The sequence below is a fragment of the Myotis lucifugus genome, unplaced genomic scaffold (genome assembly GCF_000147115.1).
Source record: "Myotis lucifugus unplaced genomic scaffold, Myoluc2.0 scaffold_159, whole genome shotgun sequence".
In the NCBI taxonomy this organism is placed as follows: domain Eukaryota; kingdom Metazoa; phylum Chordata; class Mammalia; order Chiroptera; family Vespertilionidae; genus Myotis; species Myotis lucifugus.
In genome coordinates, this window is record NW_005871207.1 from 1,226,481 (window position 1) to 1,250,912 (window position 24,432).

At 35.4% G+C, this 24,432-nt stretch overlaps 1 protein-coding gene across 4 annotated transcripts in view; it reads right to left on the minus strand.

Annotated features, from left to right (window-relative positions):
* The window catches only part of EPHA5 (EPH receptor A5), a 284,303-nt gene that overhangs the window by 81,566 nt on the left and 178,305 nt on the right, over positions 1 to 24,432 (minus strand). For all 4 annotated transcript variants that reach the window (XM_014461706.2, XM_014461703.2, XM_014461705.2 and 1 more), the window contains exons 5-6: positions 15,786 to 15,910; positions 6,830 to 6,989 (exon numbers count right to left, since the gene is read on the minus strand). In XM_014461706.2, the coding sequence (XP_014317192.1) occupies positions 6,830 to 6,989; positions 15,786 to 15,910 (285 nt within the window). The remainder of the gene's footprint in view (positions 1 to 6,829; positions 6,990 to 15,785; positions 15,911 to 24,432) is intronic.

Genomic DNA, 24,432 nt, shown 5'->3' on the forward strand with positions numbered 1-24,432 from the left:
CCATAATTTGAAGCAGAATATGATCAGAAAGTATACTTTGTAAATAGGACCGCTTTTTTGAAAAAAATATCAAAGCAAATTTTAATACTTAAGTCAGCAGTAAGATTAGATTTGTTTACGTTATTTTTTATTTAAAATACATGGATTTAGATGAAATATTTTATATTTTAACAATACAATTACAATTAAAAAGGAATATAGACATGATTACGTAGTTATCCTATATAATAAAAGGGTAATATGCAAATCAACTGAATGGCAGAATAACCGGTCGCTATGACACGCACTGACCACCAGGGGGAAGACGCTCAACACAGGAGCTTCTCCCTGGTGGTCAGTGCATTCCCATAAGGGGAGCACCGCTCAGCCATAGGCCAAGCTGATGGCTGGCTAGCACAGCCATGGTGGCAGGAGCCTCTCCAGCCTTTGTGGCAGCGTTAAGGATGTTCAACTGACGGCTTAGGCCCACTCCCCCTGGGCCTAAGCCATCAGTCAGACATCCCCGGATGGCTCCCGAACTGCTAGAGGGCACAGGCCAGGCTGAGGGACCCCTCCCCCACCAAGTTCATGAATGTCGTGTACCTGGCCTATAGTACCTCAATAATAAAGAAAAAGTTTCTTTGTGCTGATAACTAAACCCAATTAAAATAGTATCATACATTTTACTGATGTTCTTAGGAAATCCTCAATAGGATACCCAGCATGCTTATAGTTTAATGACAATGGTTCTGATAAATTGAGAGTGAGGCATTAGTTCACCTCCAAGATAACAAATCTTAAGTATCAAAACTAATATTAACCCTACTTTCCATGTTTTGTTGTTTACAACCCTTTTCTCAGATCTTGGCCCCAGATAAGTGTTGGACATCTAAACACTTCCCTTTCTATTCCTGTCACCTGTCCCTTGATTCTTTCTAACCAAAATTTACTCTCTTGAGGGAGGTAGGGGAAGGAAAGGAAGTAAAATTAGTGGAGTTACTGATACACCCAACTGGGTAGGGTAGGAAGGGAGCTTGTGGGAGACATGAGCTTTAAAATATTGCTAAGACAGACAACTTGTAGATAACCAGCCACAAAATATTAAGGCATATAAACCAATCCTAAGGCTGTTGCTAAGGCAAAATTCTTTGAAAGGACTAATCAGGAACTACCAAGCGTATATACAAAAAAGTGTGCTCACTTTCTCTCTCTCTTCCAGCCGCTAGGTTAATGGCAGGAGATGCGCTCCTGTTGCTCCCATGGCTTATGGCCATGTGGGACTCTACACATGGATTAATAGACTTAAATTCACATGGATGGTCCCAATAAACTTTGCTTCCACTAACTGTTTTTTGTCTCTGACTTCATTATTCGATTTCTTGAAACAAGGAACTCAGACCCAACACCCTACATTTTGGTTTCATAATTTGGAGGTTCCACTGAGATTTTGGTTTCACTCTGACCATCTTCTTGAACTGATCTACACTTTCAATCCTTTCAGACCAGCGTTTAGGGCTCAATATCATCAACAGCTGTTCATACCAAGAAAAACTATTATTTACAACCTAAATCTACTATCTTATTCAACCTCTTCTTGGATGATAATAGTTGCAATTTAATGGATCTTCACTCTGTTTTCTCCTACTCCTTGACATTGAGATCTGGAATAGGGATTTTAATCCTGGTGAACAGTAAAAAGAGGGTAGGGCAAAGATAGCCCACTATCACTAATAGCCTTGCCTAAGATTTGCTTTATCTTCTCTAAAGTCAGATTACTTGAACCATTGCTTTTTCTCAGTTTTACATTTCTTTTTGGCAGGAGCACTGTTTCTAGAGAAAACCATGCAGACTTGGCCTATAAAAATTATTTGGATTGGACTCCAACTGCTGCTCCAATGCTTTTGAGTCATCTCCATCATGAGTCTTCCTCATTTTCTCAGCACACAAATCCACTCCCACCTCCTATGTTTTAGTGATGTTAAACTTTAGAGACAACATAGAGTCAATTCTACACTCCATTGTTAAATATAACTGCATAACCTTTTGTTTTACCTAACTGCACTGTTGAAACCCTTTCTATCTCTCCCAAGATGTTGCATCAGCTAGGCCAACTCCATGCTGTTTTCCTCAGTGGCTGTACCAGTATCAGTCTGTGTTCCTGCTCACAGTGTACTAAGATTCCCCTTTTTCCCACATCCTCACCAGCACTTTTCTTTGTTGATTTATTTATTGATTCTTTAGTAAATAACAATGTTTATTTTTTCAATGACTGTATGTCATGATTAGAAACTGTAAAGTAGCGTATGTAGAAAACTCACATTGTTTTCCCTCACTTTGCTTCTCACACTCCTGGCTACAAACCCATATTACATAGATAGTCTCTAGATTTTAGCTATATTTTTAAGCAGTTAAAATTGAAGGTGAGAGGTTTTGTTAGAGCTGGATTATAAGAGCTATGGAAGGATAGGCTAAGAATTTGGGATCTGTTTCCTACAGCAATACGTATCTATTAATTTTCTTAATCAGAATAATATGATCAAAGTTACCATTTTTATAATGAGTACATAGTGGGAAAATTTAAAACAGCATGGCAAGCAAATAAAAACATGAAAAGTTGTTGAACTTACTAACCATCAGAAAAATTCAGATTTAAACCACAATAAAATATCACTACCCACCTGTCCAATATAATTTTTAAAATAAGAAGGAAGGAAATAATGACAGCACCAAATGCTGATGAAGATGTGGAGAAATTGATCACTCATTCATTGCTGGTGGGAGTGTAAAACGATACAGCCATGCTGGAAAATAATCTGGCATTTTCTTACCATATGAAACAAGCAATTACCACATGACACAAGAATTTTACTCTTAGGTATTTATCCCAGGGAAATGAAAACTTAGGTTGACTCAAAAATATGTACCTGAATGTTCATTGCATCTTTATTTATAATAGCAAAAACTGGAATCAGTGCAGATGTCCTTCAACATGTGAATGGCTAAATAAACTGGGGTATATACACATCATGAAATACTACTCAATGATAAAAAGAAAAAAATTGATATATTCAATAATTTGGATGAATCTCTATACTGAGTAAAAAAAGCCAATTCTAAACTAAAAAGGTCACATACTAGATGACTCAATTAAAAAATATTTTGAAATGTCAAATTTTTAGGATGCATGTTTAGAAATCAATGGTTGCCAGGAATTTGTTATGGAACAGGAATTTTCACCAAAGGAAGTGGATGTGATTATAGAAAGGCAACAGGTGGGATCCTATGATTTTGTTACTATTCAGTATCTTGACTGAGATGATAAATACACAAACCTACACAACTGACCAACTTATATAGAATTTAACACACACACACACACAGGATAACTAGGACATGTAAGATTGATGAATTCCATTGATGTCAGTATCCTTATTTTAACATGATACTATAGTTTTGCAAAATATTACCATTGGGGGAAACAAGAAAGTATACAAGAGTTCTCTCTGTATTGTTGCTTACAATTGCATGTGAATCTACAATTATCTCAATAAAAAACAGAATAGCATTATTCCAGGAGTTGGATTATACAGATTTAAATCAAAGCAGTTGGATGAAAGGAAGTGATGCATTGGGGAGAAAATTATAAAAGAAACATAAAGATGTTTCTTGGACAGTAGGAATTAAAACAGATTCAGTGATACTATTAAAATTATAAAACAATTTGTGTAAAAAGAGAACATAAAAAGAGCTAACTAGTTTGGCTTGATGGTTTCATTTATGTTACATTTATTTGTTGGTGTTTTTCTCATTACTTGTTAGGATTAAGGATAATTTAAAGGGTCAATTTTAAATACATTGTTTATATGCACAACAAAATTAAAGTGGATATTCTTTCTAAGATGTTAGGATTAAGGATAATTTAAAGGGTCAATTTTAAATACATTGTTTATATGCACAACAAAATTAAAGTGGATATTCTTTCTAAGATACACATTTTTTGCATTCCTATTTTAACTACTATTTGCATTTGATTTTAAGGCTATATTTGTGACACCCAAGATAATTTAGATGAAATGAAAGCTAACATAATGTGTCAATGTATCATTACTATGCATCATTATTCTAAGTTGAGTACCCAATTAGAAAATTCTTTTTTAAAGTATACGTGCAAAGCCATTATCTTCATATAATTGTCTTTCCTAACATACCTAAATAAGCTAGACTTTCCTTAGTAATGGTGACTCATGAAAGCCAGTATTCTTGTCACCCATCAAAAGAAAATTGTTATTATAAAACATGAAAATACATTTAACATACTATAATTCTTGCATTCTAGTATTTTCAGACTCTTATAAAAATAATATATGTATGTGAAGTACTAAATTATTTTATTAAATAAATAGTTTCCCAATAAAATAATTCAAGTGATTGCACAAAGTACTGCACAAATAATTGTCAAATGATTGGCATATAACAGAAATGCTACAGAAGTTCTGAAAAGGAAGGGTTATTTTAATTATCACCATTTTTATTCTTTAACTCCCTATTTGACTAAAAAAGGAGTGATAGGTTGTTCCTTAAAGTTGAATCACTTGCAGTGCCCACAGTGAAAATCTTTTGATGTGTAGAATAAAATAAAATAAATAATAAACAAAATCAGTATTCTAAAATGGTTTTGTAACAAATATTCCATCCTTTCGAATTAAATAGACTGCATTCTTAGTCTCTGGAGAGAAGTTTCAGGTATTACTTTTGATGATTTCTCCAGAGCCTAACGAAGACTTATATGTAATAGGTGCTCAATACATCCTTGTTGAATTATATCCAGAAAAGAGTCTACATAAAGTTCAAAGGGGGATGGTATGCAATAGGTACATTGTACAAAGAAAAAGTCTTTTAAAAAATGTTTGCAAATATATGTACATATATTCAAGTAAAAATAAAATTCCACATTAATAACTAGGAGGCAGAACAGCCCTGAAATATTTTTAGTATCTATTAATAACACTAAAGTCAACTTAAAGTATAAAAATATTTGACTGATATTTTTTCCTCTAGAAATTATGTAGAAAATTATAAAAAGTAGACAGGCTTATGTGAGCATTTTAAAAAGTATATGGAAAACGACCTCATATTAGTTTTCTCAGTTCTCAGATAGATGAATTTTGGCATAACTGGAATTTACTCTTTAAATAAATAAATAAATAAAGTTAGGGCCTTAGCTGGTTTGGCTCAGTGGATAGAGTGTTGGCCTGTTGACTGAAGGGTCCCAGGTTCGATTCCAGTCAAGGGCACATGCCCGGGTTGTGGGCTCGATCCCCAGTAGGGGATTTGCAGGAAGCAACCAATTAATGAGTCTCATCATTGATGTTTCTATCTCTCTCTCCCTCTCCCTGCTTTTCTGAAGTCAATAAAAATAAAAATATGTATTTAAAAAAGTAAGGAAAGGTATATTAAAAGGTCTGGGGGGATAAAAGAGTTGCTGAACATGCCAACATCCTAAAACTAAGTAGAATTTTGTAATTTTTTAGAACTGGATCTTTTATTTGCATTGTTATCAATGCACTCAAGAATATTGCGAGATACTGGTTGGTGATACTGTTCCCAGAGTTGGTAAACCACATAAGCATTATGCAGTACTAATGATACCAAACCAGAAATAAGGCCTATTAGCATGCCCAGCTTATATAACAAGCCTTTTGTCATCAATCCAGTTTAGGGTTTAAGGTGTGAGATTAAATAATCAAAATATTGCCAATATTGTAAGGATTTTGTGGCTAATTTATTCTTTATTAAGAAACTTTGATGAATAGTATTAAATGTTTGTATTTCATTAGCTTCAATTAAACTACAGACATAGAATTTTCTTTGCATAGAAAATATAATTTATCTTTTTTCCAGCGTATCCTAGACTGTATAAAATTAAGTAACACTTAAAAAGCTACTTTTTATATAATAAAAAATTGTTGTTTAGATAATTCAGTTAAGCATGCTTTAAATAGTATAACTTTATTTTTTAAATATCTGCAATTCATAGTGTTATTGACATTTTAATTATGTTTCTAATCATTACAAAGTAAATCTCAGAAGTTAGCTCTCATTTTGTTGGTTTTCAAAAGGAGGAAATATTCATTTTATTTTCTCTATTTTAAAATCACTAATTCTTACAAAGCCTGGCTTTTTAAAGTGTGTATAATTACATGTATTATAAACAAGGAAGTTACTGTCTTCTTCTAGTCTGGTTTTAACATGTACTTTAAGACGAGTAAGTAATCTAAATGTTTTGTTTGACATTAAAGAGGAAAAGGTTTTGTGTTATTTTATGAGGGGGTGGGAGGGATGGCATAAGAAAGGTTTTCCAGAAATATTTTCAGACCCTCTACTCAGCGATACTACCAGAGATTTTGACATTTTAAAACCATCAGGCTGGTTCCTAAGACCACCATTTTCTTGCCAAAATCAATACTCAGGAAAGCTCCCTGTGGAGTTTTCATAGAAAGACTAAGCCTGGTAGCACTGTTCAATAAACCAACTAAAAAGTAAACGACAATAATTCAATGAAGTATGGAAGCGGTGGGCAGGAAGTCTTTAAAAGCAAGGTTTAAACATTTCTTAAGGATCTCCTCATGTTTCAGCTCCCCATAGAATTAACTGGATGAGGAGTGAGGACCGACTGTTAACCCGCTAACCTACGGTCACAGCATACAGAGGCTTCCCACCAGAAAGGGTCATGCCTGGGAGGCAGAAGCAGCGGAGGGCTGACAGCGTGCCCAGGGAGACTATTGATCCACTGACTCTTTTCTGGTAACCATTACAGAGACATGAGTTGACAGTAATTAAAATGACTTACACACTGGGATGGTTTCAAACTCAAATCTTCGACTGAAGACACCGTAGCCTGCTGCGGTGCGTGCTCGAATTTGGAAGACATACACTGAAGCTGGTTTCAAGCCCTCTGCAGTCATAGTCGTCTCTTTTGATTTGATGATTGTGTAGCTGGTCTCTTGGTCCTAGGATTACACGTGTACATACAATAAAAAAAGGTCAACATATGAATTACTAATGACAGCAAAACTTAGAATCATATATAAGAAGACAGATCAGAAACCAATTTTCTCTTAGTATAGATATACTATAGATATGTAAAAAAAACCAAACACACACCTACACATACTAGGTGTGCCATCTGTGGTGTTGTCTAGAACTCAATGATGGTGGGTGACATGTCACCATATCTGCCTTTGGCAAAAATCAATCTTCCTACTTTTAAAATACAATTTACAGGAGGTAAATTATCTTACAGACTATTTTAGTATTGTTATATGTGTGCTTGTTTTTCTCAGAATGTTTTATTGGAGCACAGCTAGCATGCTGTCTGTTCATAGAAATAGGTGACAGTGTCTCGTACACTATCCGGTAAGACTTATGCTTTATATCTTAAGTGAATTTGATTTATAATCATATTTAAGGCTTGGGAGAGGCAATGTCTGCTTCACTAGAGAACTTTCATTTCAATTTGCTAAGTCTAAACAAAGAATATTTAAAAATACATAAAAGCAAAAAATAGTTTCATTTTCACAAACTTTCTATTTTTTTCACTTTTCCTTAAACCTTTTTAAAAATTGTTATTATTTGTTTGGGTGTGTAGTAAATGGGGGCAGTGAAAACAATCACTGGAAAGATAGTTTGGAAATTGAAACAAAGAGGAACTGTTAACAAAAGTCTAGACTAACACCTGTAACCCCTCTCGTTGCTGAAGTTACGATGCTGAATATAAAATCTTAGGCCTATAAAGACTTAAAACACAAAGTCCCAGTTTTAAACTTTCTCCTCTATTTTATTTTTCTGTGTGAATTCTTAGTTAACCTTGTTTTTTTCCTTAAGGTCTTTTTACATGTATTACATTTCTGATAGATATTAAAGGACACATAAAGATAAGTAATGGTCAGAGATAGCTTTCCTCCTTTTTAAGAATTGGTCTTTAATTACAATGAGTTGGTTGGTGACGGTAAACCATCATTTCCAAAATATTCCAGGAAATTTGGTCTTTACAAAGAGAAACATATATTAATTTTAAAAAAGATTTAATGGGAATAATATGTAAATGATTTTTCTCCTAAGAAAAAAACAAAAATATAACATTTACTTCTCCAGCACTCTAATAGGGAACATAGTTATTATTTAATCTTCACAGTGTATTAAAATCCAAAACAAATGCAAACCACAGTTCTTCTTCCATGAAGTTTACAATCAATAGCAGCACGCCTTGAACATTACTTTCCTGAGAACACTGAAATTACCTGCTAACATACAGCAAGTCCATTCTTACTTTTATCTTTAGTTTCCTTCACTGTTAAAATTGGGGTAGAGAATTGGTGCCTGGATATCCTCCAAGAGATGTTGTAAGAATGAAATAGGTAATGTATGTGTAAACACTAAACTGTAAAATATGTGTTTTAATTGTCCTAATTATTATTTTAATGTTTTAAATAATTTGACATATCAGTCAACTTCTATCCATGTTCTATACTACCACCAATAAACTCTAAATTATACAACTTTATAAACCTCCTTCTTTCATAACAGTTTTATCATTCCTCATGTAATATGATCAAACATGTAAATTTATCTTAGGGTTAAATATATCCAAACCTCTCCAAATTGGTATGGTCTCATTTATAATTCAATTAGGTTTTCACTCCATGTAAACAATTGATCTTCATGTTTTTTTAATGCATAGATTAATTTAAGTGCCTAATCTTTAAAGTGTTTAGGAAATTTTTTTTAGAGTTTTGCAAAGGATTTAAAGTAGATAATTAAATACTATAAAATTTGACTAGTAATTTCAGTAATTTTCTTCATTCACAAACATTTACTGGTCTTCTCTCATCTCTCTAATACCCCTTCTATATGCTAAGAATACAGCAGTGAAAAAGCAAATTATCTTTTAAAAGAGGCAAATAGCTTCTATACCAGTGATGGCAAACCTATGACACACGTGTCAGAGGTGACATGCGAACTCATTTTTTTGGTTGAGTTTTCTTTGTTAAATGGAATTTAAATATGTAAAATAAATATCAAAAATGTAAGTCTTTGTTTTACTATGGTTGCAAATATAAAAAAATTTCTATATGTGACACGGCACCAGAGTTAAGTTAGGGTTTTTCAAAATGCTGACACGCCGAGCTCAAAAGGTTCGCCATCACTGTTCTATACACTATCATGTGTACTGATGTTCTGAGTATGCTCAAGATTGTGAATATGCAAGACTTTCTCAATGCTATTATACGTCCCAGCTTGTGACTGAAGCAGTAATTTTCAGTAAGAAATGATATAATATCAGTTTGCCATTATTTGCAATTAGTTTAAAGAGAATTTAAGTTGGCGAAAAACCATCTAGACAAAACTAAAGTTAAGATTCTGATATATTTGATATAGCTATGATTGTTACATAAAATATTAACATTTATAGTATAAAGTAAAAAGATTTTTTTTAAGAAAAGTTCACAGGAATATCAGTGTTCGAAATTCAGCCATGTAATTCAAGTATGTGTGTAAATGTGAGTATACAACTCAACTTCTGTTTTCTCTTTGATATGTTAACCTAAAAATAAAAATCCTTTCAAAGTGAGAAGCAACAAGCCTTTATTTGAGATCAAAGGATAGCTATTCAGTAAAGCTCTGGTTCATGCAGAAGCCCACGTAGTGTTCTGATTAGGAGACAAGGGCAGAGGATACTTAGAAAAAGAAGGGGGATTGAGTACATAAATGCAAGGCATTTCTATTGCTATAGAAAAGCTCACATAGTGATGTCAATTCTAAAACTTTTTTAAAAAAAATTTAGTTCAGTAGTCATCAGATAGTTAGTCATAATATCTGATTTCATGTTATTTTTACACACAGTTATTTGGGATTCAATGTTGCTTTAGGCCTAGGCCAAAGGTCATTCTGCCCTGTTTGAACATTTTCAAAGTTTGAAGCATAAAATATGCAAGGCAGTTCCTCTGGTTCAAACTCTGTTTTAAAGTGACTCCGTTTATTTTTATCTGACATTTAAAATGGGATGAAATTATTTATCAAGAGCATCGTGAGCACAGAGAGAGAGATGGAGATAATATACATAGCACCCAGCACAACTTCTATAACATCATAGGTTGTAGGTAAATTTGATTTAACCCTACAGAATGTTGATCAATTCTTCTAAGGAAAAGAAAAAAACAAGTTTACATGGTTGAAACTCCTAACTATTGAAGTCACAAGGAATACATTTTGCGAGAAAAAAAGAAGAAAAAACATGGCAAGGAAACTGGAAATTTCCTCCTTGAAATAATGCAGTATCTATATAATATCACTTGCACACAATTTTGCAACATTCTAATTTATCTGTTAACATTTTGTATGTCTTAGTGGTTCCTTATCATAGGTGTAATTGTACATTGTCTCTATGAGTAGTTGAATACTATCTTATTGAAGGGACTTAGCAAAGCATATATCTACGGGATCAAAGCCCGTAAACACACATGTTGAATTATCTAAATATCTTCCAAAATTTGCCTCTTCTCCACTCCTTTCAATCACTGTCAGATTAAAATTTCCTCCATATCACAAATCCTGTGTACACATCTTAACACCCACAACCACATGACAGCAGGCTGCCAAGTCCTTGGTTCAGGCAGTGGCTTTTGCTGCATTCCTGCCCCCTCCCCCGCTGAGCAAATGAGCTACATTTCCCCAGCTGCTTAGCAAACACTGTTCACAAGCAGGGAGGGGAGGGCCTGGACAGAGGGAGCCAGCTGGCTAACACCCTGCCCAGGGGCAGCTTCCCTTAGTCTCTGCCTTTAATTAAGAGATGGCAATGGGCCCATCACCATGCGGGAGCAGGGAGGCCCAATGACCTCTATTAGAGCAGGGCGATTGCAGGCAGAAATGCCAGCTGGCAAATGCGTGAGCCCTGGAAAGCTCTGCCACCTGTGTCTGGCCAAGAGCCAATCAGGAAAGTAGTGGTGGCATTCAGAAGGTTCCAGATGAACTCTGGAAACCTGTCAGGACCCCTATCTTAATACATGGTATAAAAGCTCATTATCCTTTTTTTTTCTTCTTCTGAAAGTGTGAAGCAAAATTAAAACTAAACTTTACATGTTTTTTTTATTGGTTAGCTCAATATTTTAGCTTGGCAAAAAGGTCTGGGATTTAATATCTTTATTATAAAAAATATTGACCAAAAAAGTTAATAACTTATCCAAATAATCTATATATATAAAAGGCTAATATGCAAAGTGATCCCTTGGGAGTTCGACCAGGAGACCGGGAGTTTGATTTCACACTATGACATGCACTGACCACCAGGGGGCAGCGTGGAACAAAGGAAGGCCCTGGCCTGCAGCAGGCAGCCAGGGAAGGAAGGTCCTGGCTGGCAGCCAGAAGGCCCCGATCTGCCCTGATCACTGGCCAGGCCAGGGGACCCTACTCGTGCATGAATTTCATGCACTGGGCCTTTAGTGTATCATATAAAAGGTTTTTGTTGATTTTTATTTCATGTAGGTAGGCAATTTATTATTTGTTTATTGGGGCATGTGTAGAACTCACTTTTCCCAAATTATTTTTCTTACTTTGAGTTATATAGGTAATAAACTGTGTTAATACAGAATTATATATAAAATATTAAATATAAAACCAAATCTTACTGAAAGAAATGATTTTAAAAGAAATTAAACTACAAATAAAATTACATCAAATGAATACAATCATTAGAAGAAATATTAATAGAAAAGAACTCTGCTCCACCACTTGTTGAGTAACTCTAGTAGCAGCCTAAAATTTTTAAAAAGAGATGAAGAATTGCTTCTATATTATAGAGGAGGTGCAAAAGTAGGTTTACAGTTGTGAGTATGTGAAACACAGAGTTTATTCTTGTGTTATTATTTATTAACTAGAGGCCTGGTGCACAAAAATTTGTGCACTCGGGGGGAGAGGGGGTCCTTCAGCCCGGCCTGTGCCCTCTCACAGTCTGGGACCCCTCAGGGGATGGCCACCTGCTGGCTTAGGCCCGCTCATCTGGGGATTGGGCCTAAGATGGCAATCAGACAACCCTCTGGCAGCCTGGCAGCCCTTGGGAGATGTCCACTTGCCAGCGGGGAGCAGGACTAAACTGCAGTCAGACATCCTTAGCGCTGCTGAGGAGGCAGGAGAGGCTCCCACCACCACCGCTGTACTGGCAGCCATCAGCCTGGCTTGTGGCTGAGCAGAGCTCCTCCCATGTGAGAGCGCCCTGACCACCAGAGGGAAGCTGCTGCATTGAGCGTCTGCCCCCTGGTAGTCAGTGTGTGTCATAGTGACCAGTCATTCCCAGTCCTTCTGCTGTTAAGGTCAGTTTGCATATTACCCTTTTACTATATAGGATAGAGGTCTGGTGCATGGGTGGGGGCCAGCTGGTTTGCCCTGAAGTGTGTCCCGGATCAGGGTGGGGGTCCCACTGGGGTGTCTAGCCAGCCTGGATGAGGGGATGATGGTTGTTTGCAGCTGGTCACACCCCCTTCAGGGTGGGGATCCCCACTGGGGTGCCTGGAGTCTGGGTGAGGGGCTGAGGGCCGTTCAAGCTGGCAGGTGACTGAAGCTCCCAACCTCTCCTTTTTTTCTTTTTTTTTTTTATTCTAGGATTTATTTACCTTCTATGGCTGTCACTGGAGCTGAGAGCCGGCTTTAGCTCTGAGGCTAGGCTCCAGCTCTGAGACCTCAGCTGCTGAAAGTAGGTATCTGGGCTTTGTTTAGCTTCTATAATTGAAACACTGTTGCAACTCCAGCTCTGAGGCCCGGCTGGCTGAAAGCAGGTTTCTGGGGATTGTTTAGCTTCTATAATTGCAACATAGTTGCTTAGAGTGCAGCTCAGAGCTGGGCGGCGGCAGGCGGGGAAGTTGGCTTCCTCCATCACTGGAGCAAGCAAGCCTCCTGTTTGCTTCAGCTACCTGGCTGCCGGCCGCCATCTTGGTTGGCAGTTAATTTGCATATCACCCTGATTAGCCAATGGGAAGCATGTTGGAGATATGGTTAATTACCATGTTTGTCTATTATTAGATAGGATTATTGTATTATTTTCCATATGGACAACTATAAACCTATTTTTGCTGACGTCTGTATATATGGCACTCATACAGATGCTGGGAAGTAATCATAAAAATAATCAAAGTTTATTCATAAATGTGAAAAATAAAATAATTTCTTTAAAGACAAAAAGAAAAAACCAGACATTGGCCCAGGTAGTTGCTTCAGGGTAGAAAAATTATGCTAGTAAAGAAGCACTTGCTCTAGCCAGTTTGGCTCGATGGATTGAGTGTCAGCCTGGGGACTGAAGGGTCCCGGGTTCAATTCTGGCAAGGGCACATACCCAGGTTGTGGGCTCATGCAGGAGTCAGCCAATTAATGATTTTCTCTCATCACTAATGTTTCTATCTCTCCCTCTCCCTTTCTTTCTGAAATCAATCTATAATAATAAAAGCATAATATGCTAATTAGAGCAGACAGTCGAACAGTGGAATGACCTTCCGGACAACCTTCCGGATGAAGCCAGGCCAGCCACTGTGGCTGCGAGAGCCAAGGCAGCCAGAACTGCAAGGGCCGAACCTCTTGTATGAATTTTATGCATTGGGCCTCTAGTAAAAATATATTTTTTTTAAAAAAATAGAACGTTTAGTCTCCCTGCTCTTGAACTTTATTTCATTTAAGAGACAGATATTCAGATTCATAGTTTTTGGTTTATACTTATTTTTAAGTGCCATTATGGATTTCAACTTTTTAAAAAATCAAATTTAATTACAACAAAAATTTGGGAACTTATAATATTTACAAATATTCCATCTATATGATATATATATATATATATATATATATATATATATATATTTCAGTTACCTAACTTTGCATGAGTATTCAGTAAAAAAAAAAAGTTTATAAACACTTGAGTAAGAAATTCAAATTTTAATTTAACAAATTATATTTGGATATAGAATGTGTTTAAATTGTAGACCTGTTGAATTCAGATTTCAGTTTGGAGAAACAAGGATCAATTAGGGATAATTAACATAACATTTTACTTAATTTACTTGTTTTTTACAATAAAATCTATAAACCATGTCTCAACAATGGTTTTTCTTAGAGGTATTCTCTTAGAGCATTGTTGGTGAATAATGTATTTGATGAAGTATTTTCTGTGAAATATAAGTATCTTCATTTATGTTCCCTAATGACCCAATAGTTTACATTAAGTCAATAATTTACATCAAGTCATTCCTAGGAAAACAATTTCAAAAGAAATAATTTTCTGTTTACTCATTTATTTATAAAATCAGTATACGAACATTGTACAGGCAGAGAAGACCTAGAAAGAATATGTAGTTAGCCTTGCTCTCAACCTCCCCACACATCCTACTGTTTTGTACTCTGTTGTACTTTTACACAAGTAATTGTCAAATCAATAATTAAAGAAAAAAATTAAAATATATATTCTATAATGCTATGAATTATTTCAGTGTATTTACTCTCACTCTTATCTATGCATAAAATGTTAGATTTTAAAGTATTTTTTATTAATAAGAAATCAGCATTTTTCATTATATTTTTGCAGTAGTATAAGGATAATAATTTATTCCCCCACTCTCTTCCCATGTATAGTTTGGGCAACTTCTTAGGTATTGCAAAATAAGTTTTTGTACTACCTCTCACCCTCTTCACTCTTCCTTAAGAGGGAAAGGGTGATGTCTCTGTGAGTCTGGGAGAAGCAATTGAGTCAGTGTGGCTGAGCCCTACCCTTTCCTCTTGGGATCTGCTTCTCTGCATTATAATCTACAACCACCATCACTTCTACTTCTGTAGGAAACACACTTCTGGGTCAGTTTCTCCTACCACTAATGACGAGGCTGTTGGGGACTCCTCTCTCTTCATCTTCTCTGTTAGAACCCAGGTTGTTCTAGGGGTGTATGTCACTCAGATCCAGACCACAAACATCACAGTGAAATGGGGCTGGGAGCTGGAAGACTCATGGTGGCTACGTATCTAAACCAAATACTCCGGTCCAGCTTTAGAAATTATAGGCCCGTCTTTGGTTTCCATTTGTTCAATTCCTTTATTAGTGACTCACTTGGTTGTGGATCCAGAAAAGAAGTAGGATGATTATTGCCTTCAGACCTCAAAAACTATTATGGCAAACCTGTAAGAACGGACCCAAGAGTCAACTCAGTGAAGAAATCGAGAAAATATAGGGAATGTGAGGCACGCATTTCCAATTTTGGGCCCAACATTTTAAAATAAATATTATGTACAGTGTTTGGACTTTATGCTACTTTGTTATGGATTTTAAAAATGTATACATTGCATACACATCTTATCTGTTCCCACTTCCTTAACAGTATAGGCATTATGCAGGGTGACAGTACGCAAGCGCTTTTTCTGGTAGTACACCTCAGTCAGTCATGAAGGTCAGCAACTTGAGTGTTTGTGACACTTTGAAAATGTCCTATGACTTCATCTCTTAATGCTGTGAAACCTAGTTAAGCCGATGTTAGACTATATGGCAGTATCCGGGCAGCATAAACTAGTTGGCAGCAAAAGGACACACATAGCGTGCTCCCTGTACACTCCTCACCTTCATAATCATGACTGCAGAATCAATTGTCATTGATTTACACATAAAATTGCAACAGGCTTTTCTACAAATTGGATAATTGCCGTTTCTAAAATGAAGAAAAAAGAAGAAGAAGAAGAAGAAGAAGAAGAAGAAGAAGAAGAAAGGACATTCTTTATTTTGTTAGTCCTACCTTTTCAAAATATTTGATTTCATACTCCAGGATGATTCCATTGGGGCGATCTGGCTCTTGCCAAGACAAAGAGATGCTGTTCTTTGCAATCTTCCCTTTTTTCACATTGGTGATTGGAGAGGGGGCTGCAAAATAGTATAAATAAAGAGTAGCACGATTAACAGAGCCCTGAAATTACAACTGTGTATAATGTATATTGGCATTTCTGGAAGGCAGTATAATAAAAATCCCAAACAATTAAATTTTCTTTTAACCTGGAAACAATTTTACTTTCTCTATATAATACAAGTTTTTATAGATTGTAAAGTGTTTTACAAATATAAATCAACTAAGTATCCTTAAAATTTTCTATCATAAAACTGTCGTCACACAGAAACTAAAGTCTGCATTTTTTCTATAAATTTTAGAAACATAAATGAATGATTTTACTTTTTCTTAATAAGGGTATTTGTGTTGACCTGAAATACTTGTTTTAAAATTTATGGACTCTGTATAATATATGCCATTATGCTAATATACATAATTATCTATATTACTACATTTTTGCTTCTTTAAGGTTCTCTTTTATTTATTATTTCTGAAATTGTGAGTTCTATAATCATTATTAAATTTATATATTAAATATAGTGCATGTTTTCTTCAAAAGTATGTTATAAAATATGTTATATCTTAGAAACAATTGCAAATAAAACAAAAATTTTCCTTTGTTTCTATTCCCCACAAGTATTTCATGAGATGTCACAATCACCTATGGTGCTTGTTGTTATTGGCCAATGTCTACTAAATCGTACAAGAAAAAGTAGTTTTTTGATGAAAATAGAACAAATTGTATGCTATTTCAGATATGTCTGGATATTTTAAATTCCCAAACATATGAATATTTGATTCAACATCCATTTTTATCAATCTGTTGATACTTGTGTGGGCTCTGGGTTTGACATTATAAAGAGGTATTGACTAACATTTTTTAATGTAGATTATCTTTATTTTGTAGCTTTTAGCTTATATAAAAGATATAGGAAAGACTATCATCATCTAATAAATGATGTGCCTGTGATATAATATATATTAGATATAATATGTATATACACACACACACACACACACATATATGTATATAATAGGTACATATAAGATGTTAATGATGGCAGACATAATGAGTAGGATATAACCAGAGTCATAGCCTATCAACAGCCGAGCATTATAAACAGTATCAGACATATGCTGAAATTCAATTTTATATACTCAAAATGTACATTTATATAAAAATGATTTATATATATATATGATTATCTCAAGAGTAATACACAAACCCAGATTTTCAAACAAGGATCAACACATGCGCGTCCTCTCACCCCACCTCCTGCTACTGTTCTTCAGCAGCCCTGCCCAGGCTTTCTGCTCATAGGCACTTCAGACACACTCCTACCCAAGGGCCACAGCACTTGGCATTCATCGCTCAGAGGTACTTCTCCAGAGCTCTCCCTTTCCTCTGGGTTCTCCTGAGACCTTGCCTGTCTACTTTACCACTCGAGTAACTAACTCTCATCTCCATCCATCTCTTCTCACCTCACCAGGCCCTCTGCTCCCTCAGTGTTTCATTTTTCTCCTTAGTTCTTTCACTTGTATCTTCTAATATCATATCTTAAATAGAGATTTACTTTTTTTCTGTCTTCTCAAGTAGAATATAATTTTCTGTGAGGGCAGAAATATGTTTATTGTATTCACTGCTGACTCTAGATTTAGATCAGTGCCTGGGACAGAGGAGCATCCACTAAGTGTAAATGGAATGAGTGATTGGTGGCAAAGCAGAAGCAAAGTAATATACACAAAAAAAACTACACCTTATTTTTAAATTATATGTCAACGAACTCAACTATGAAACTCAAAGGTGAAGTGTGTCTTTTAATAAAATTAAAATAAACAGACATATATCTGTGAGAGAGCAAAATTAGTTAACTGTTTCATGTTTTATATACCCACTAGAGGCCCGGTGCATGAAAATTTGTGCACTCGGGGTGGTCCCTCAGCCCGGCCTGTATCCTCTCTGCAGTCGGGGACCCCTCCAGGGATGTCTACCTGCTGGTTTAGGCCCACTCCCTGGGGGATCGGGCCTAAGCTAGCAGTCAGACATCCCTTTGGCAGCCTGGGAGACATTGGGGGATGTCCGACTGACAGCTCATAGACAGTAGGACTTCCTTAGCACTGCGGAGGAGGTGAGAGAGGCTCCCACCACTGCCACTGAGCTCGCAGCTGTCAGTCCAGCTTGTGGCTGAGCAGAGCTCTCCCTGTGGGAGTGCACTGACCACCAGGGGGAAGGTCCTGCATTGAGTGTCTGCACCCTGGTGGTCAGTGCATATCATAGTGACTGGTCATTCCTGGTCATTCCTTCATTAGGGTCAATTTTCATATTGTCCTTTTATTATATAGGATAATAGGGTGATAATGACTTCAGTATTTTAATGTGCACTTTGTTTTTTTAATCACAGACCTTTCTTATATTCAGATTCAGAGGATGCATATTTTCATCCTTATCTAGTTTTCTTAAAGGTACCCAATTCCATAAAGTTTTTTCAAGAATAACACTTACTGTGCATTTAAAGCCCAAATTATCTAAAAGTAGTTTTTAAATTGCTGTATATTTACTTCTATGGAAATTGTAATAGATTGGCAGTTCTCACAGTCACATTTTGGTAAAGATTCAAAGTCCCTATTGATTTCCCTGTGAGGGAAAGTCATGCCATATTCTTCATGGTGGACAAAGCATCCAGAAGACAAGAAACAAGAAAAAGTAAGCTATGTGCCCCCAGTTCATCAGCATGTTTGTAGCAAAGTAGCAAATTTACTGAAGCAAAAACAGTAACAGAGGCTTGTGGAAGACAGCGGCATTTTTTAATGTACTTTGATCAGTAGTGAATAGCTTTATGAGTTACCACGAATCATGAATTAGACTCATTTTCCCATTAGCTCTGTATATTTATTGCACTGTTACTAAATATACAAAGACGGTCTTGAAAATTCTTCATTCACTTTACTACTTTGCAAACATTCTCCTTTTGACTGATGTATTTCTTATAAGTAACTGTCAGTTTTTACCCAATAATTGGTGGTGTTGTCACCTTCCTATTCATAAATTGCATTTAACGTGTATGTCCTATGAAGGAAGGATTAATTTGGTTTCCTTCACTGCTCTATTTCTAGCACCAGAAAAGTATTTTGCATATAGAGATTTGATAAAAATTTGTTGAATGCATGCATACATGAATGACTACATGGGAAATACATACATCATCATGTATCATTCAAAACTGATTTTGTCTCATCTTAGTTGCACAGATTAGGATCTTATCAATTGGAGATTTGTGCTTTATTTTAAAACTTACTTCTTTAACAAAATAATCAACTGTTTCAGAGTGAAGCTATCAAATAAATATCAATGCACACTTAACCAGGCTAAAGTGGAATATTTTGTTATTTACTTACATCATTGAAAAACAAAAATTGTATAGCTTTCAAAGACTGCTTGATTGAATAATGTCATTGTTTGCCAAAGTTGGTTTTCTTAGAGGTTAAATACAGAGTGCTTTTTAAAAATGGTTCAGAATTGGGGAAGAAGACAACTCAGAGTAGTTTAGGAATAATGTCCTCTCTGGCAAGACCATCTCTGCATCATTTGGGTAAAAGCTGATCAAAGTGGGGACAGTGACAGCTCCTGGGGACATAATGATGATGCACAAATTGTGAATGGCAGCACGCGCCCACTACTGTAGAGTATTTCATGAGTATTGTGCACATTAAAGTAACTGCAGCCAGATTTGTCAGCATCAAGGGCAGGTGTAATATATCTCATCCGTCTTCCTCACAGATACCCTTTGCTCATTCTTTACCCAGTTAAGCTTTTATTAAGTAAGCCTGAAATGAAAAGAGAAGGATGACTTAAGACATTTCTGCTTGTAAATACAACTATTCCTTTCCTAGTGTAAGAAGACAATAATAAAGAAATCAAGTTGTGAATAAAACGTATCACTTTACATAACATCTGAGTTTCACCTTTTGGATATGTAGAAACATTTTGTTTCTGTATAGTAGCTTTTATATGGAGCTGACCTTTGAGGACCAGTGTAATAAGCAAAATAACCGTCCTTTAGGCTAGTGACAGTTCCTATTGTGGACTCATTATTTCATCTATTTGAGTTTTTAAAAATAAAATTTAAAATGGTTTTATATTTATAGAAAGATTACAAAGAAAGCACAGACAGTTCACATATACCCCACACCTAGTGTCCCCAATCAGTAGCATCTTACAATAGTGCAGTACATCTGTCACTATTAATGAATCAATATTGATACATTATTATTCATCTCAGTCCGTATTTTACTTAGGTTTCCTTAGTTTTACTTATTATCCTATTTCTGTCGCAGGATCCCATCCAGCATACCATAGTGCATTTAGTCATCCTGTCTCCTTAGGCTCCTGTTAGCTATAATAGTTTATCAAATTTTGCTTGATCTGATGACTGACAGTTCTGAGGCATACGGTCAAGTACTTTGTAGATTATCTCACCATCGGATGGAATGGGTGCTTTTCTCATGATTAGACTGGGTGATGAGTTTTGGGGGAGAAAACTATACAGGTAAAGTGTCATTTTCATTACATCATATCTAGGAAACATACTATCAACATAACTTATCACTGGTATGTTAACCTTGGTCATCTGACTAAGATGGCATCGATCTGTTCCCTCCACTCTAAAGTTATTCTTTTTCCCAGTTTTCTATACTTTGTTCTTTGGAAGGAAGTCACTCTGTAGCCATGCTTAAGGAACAGAGTTATGCTCTACTTCCCTGAGGCTGTCTGCATAAATTATTTGGAATTCTTCTGCACAGTGATTTGTCTATTTTCTCTTACTTATTTACTTTGTACTCATTTACTCATATCAGTATGGATATGTGGATATGTTTATACTTTGGGTTTCTAACCTAGTAATTTACTTGGTTACTCAAATTATTAAACTTGGCCACTGATGACTCTCTCAGTTCTTATGTTCCTTTGACATATCCCCATCATTATGAGTTTGTGAGTCTGTTTGTTTCAGATATCCCTTTCTTACTTCCTGGCACTATAAGACCAGCTATTCTAGGCTCATCTTGCTTATTTATTGGCCCAGTCTTAAGGCAGTCATTTTTTCTAATACCACTGGTTTCTTTCATTAGACAATGCTGTTATAAACCAAGATCAGGAAGAAAGGCGTGCTCCTTGCTCCTGGATGTCATTGCTTCTAGGCCCTCTTAGCCGACATAGCTAGGAAATAAATGCATCTATATTAACCTGTGTATATCTATGAATATTCCTATATAGAACTATAAATATATACATATATAAGTATATTAAGCTAAACATAAATATATACTGAAGTCACCAATCAGTTACCAAACAGATCTTTCTAGCCTCTTTACCCTACTTATCTGTAACCTCTCTCTTCAGCAGTAGATCCCACCATCCATTTATTTCAATTCTAGTAGGTTGTCTAGTGATTAAATAATTGCTCATCTTAACTCTTTGGCTTATTGATATTGATATAATAATGTAGAAATCTCTAACATCTCAATGGCACAAGCAATGATATACAAAACCCTGTAATCCATTATGTAAAACACCGCATATCTTCCTCACTTTTCAAATACAGAAACCGAGTTTAAAGCAGTGTCCCCAGATGGAAAGAGTGCCAGACAGCTCTGAAGTCAGACAGAGTTGGCTTCTAATCCCTTGGCAGCCAGCCAGCTTCTAGCTGTGTGTGCGACACTGTTTAAGCTGTTTAACCTCTGTGAAGGTACTTTTTATCTTTAGAACAGGAACAATCACACAAACATCATATTTTTGTAAGGTTGAAATATGATTCTGTGTGTATAGGTATAGGCTGGGTGCCAAATAAATGGTGTTTAAATATCATTGAAAAATACTAGACACTTGTTTAAGGAGACTTCTATAATGGATTCTCCATAACTCCTTAATCCTCTCAATGTACATCAATCAAATGTTTTTGTCTCTTCTCTGGACTTGGCACTCTTCTAAATGCTGGAAAAGATCAAAAGGCAAAGTACCTATACAGATAAGGTTTTCTTATTTCCTACATCCAGGGGATTTTACAACTCTGCATTAATAATTATAGGTAAACTTTCTTGCTTACCATAAAATTGCTAATGAGCCAAAAGTACTGAACTAGAATAATGTCTGCTTTATTTTTTTTAAATAGAGTGAACCTGATGAAACTTAATTGTTCAATAGAATAAGAAAATACCACTCATCAGTCCCTGTACTCCGTGCTATATATGATGACAAAAATTAGATTAGAGATAGAATTAAGTATTGATTATTTGTATTAAAAAACACACAAATACTATATCATCATTAATTTGACTTCTCTACCTAGATTTTGAAACTTAAAGCTTTGTGGAATCTAAGACACTATTGACACCCTTTTGATCTATAAAAGTCCGTGAATGTGTAAAATCTTACTCAGAAAGACTCCTTTTATTTTCCTGCAGAAATCCCTCCACATGAATAATGCCTGAGTTATTTACACACAAATTTTAAAAATAAATGCATATTTGATGCCAATTGGCCAAGTAAGCTGTCAATATCTTCCAGCTGAAAGTCACTACTTATCTCTCTCTGCACAATTTATCATATTTAGGTGCTTCTTGCCATTCAGGTGAGTCTGGCCCTATTTTTCCTTAAAAACAAACAAACAAAAACAGATCAATTGGATTTTGCAGGAAATACTGACTCAGAAGGTCAGACTGGGGCCAAGGATCCGTGTTGTTAATAAACACTCCAATTGAATCACTGTTGCTACAAACTTGGGGAAATACTGAAGGCAAACAACATTAGGATTAGTTCTTCTTTAAACAAAATATATAAACTTAGAAACGTGAGGCTAGAAAATGCGTTAGTGTTAATGTTTTGTGAACTACAGTTTTTGTTATTATTGTAGTTTGAATTTTTATAAGTTGATTTTTTTTAGACAGTGAAAAGAAAGGGGAGAGAGAGAGAGAGATGGATGTTGTTCCATTACTTATGCATTCATTGGTTGATTCTTGTATGTGCCCTGACCGCGAGGATCCAACCCTCAACCTTAGCATATGGGAGGGCTCTCTAATAGCTGAGCTACCGGCCAGGGTAACTAGTACTTTTTCTGACCCTTTGGCTCACTATTACCGTCTGCTATGTTGCTCTCTTTTGCTATGCTTGCCTTCCTTCTTTTGGCATTGATTCTTTTTATATTTGGTATTTTCTTGGTTCTTCAGTTTTAGTAAACTGATTGGTTTGTTCCCTCACACATAATCTAGTTTACTAGTAGCCTATGAGACTATAATCTCCATAAAAGTAGAAAAAAATGTGTATGTTCTTCACTATTGCCTGCTTAGTCCTTAAAACAGCTTCTGGATGATAGTTGACACATAAAAAGACACTTTGGCAAATAGAAAAGTGAGAACAATTATCTGCTTTATACTACAACACATTTATTTTGCATTTTTCTAGAGTGTTATATGAATAAAGTCATAAGGTATATATATTGTTTTTACTTAATTCACAAGAGACAGGAGGAAACTGTTGGGAGAAAAATATAATCACTATCTTGTTTATGGTGATGTTTCACAGGTGTGTGCATATTCTAAAATTTACCCAATTGTACACTTTATGTGTAGTTTACTGTGTATCAGTTGTACACCAATAAAGATGCTGAAGTGTGTGTGTGTTGTAAATGACAACTTATAACTGCTTCTACCCTTATTGAAGACAATATTATTATTCTACTAATTGGACTCTCTCTTTTCAAATCTTCCATGCCTTCGGTGATTTCTGCTAAGAATAGCCATATCTAAAAATCAGAAATAAAAATATACGTGCGCAACATTCCCCAAGACTACTTGTCAAAATGTGATTTAGTTAGGAAAGTATAATAAAATAATATTGGAAGTTTTAATTTTGGAAAAATGTATTGGTATTTTTGCTTTTGTATTGTACCATGCTTTGATGGTGCAATATAAATGAAGGTTGTATAGCAAGTTATAACAAATTTGTGACTTAAAGTCAATTTTAATTAAAAAAATGGCAAATGTTTAAATAAGTGAGAATATAGCATGAAAAACAGCATAGAAGAAGGTAAAATGAAATAGAAAAGAGTGTCACCAAAATGATGTAGCCTAGATGTTCAAGCTACTCACTGTGACAAACTGACAGTATATTGTCTCCTATTCTTATATACTAAACAAGTATTTAGAAGTATGTTTATATGAATTTTCCCTATGAACATGTTTACCGTTTATTAGGTGTGGGAGGAAACAATATTTTAACACAATTATTAGCAAACATTCCTCATTTGAAAAAGGCAGAATCATCAAAGTTCATTTCTGATTTTATATTACTCTAAAAACTTTGTTCTTTCTTTATTTTATGATATGAACACATCTTTTGAAAAATTTATACCCCAAGAAAAAATGAAGAAAAAAAGATTGATCTCATATTTTATTTAAATGAGAGCACGCTTAGTAAGGGCACAGGCAGTTCCTTACTTGTATGGTTTCTTTCAGGATGACCTAGCTCTGCAGAGTGCTGACTGACACAGATTGAAATGATGTGGGA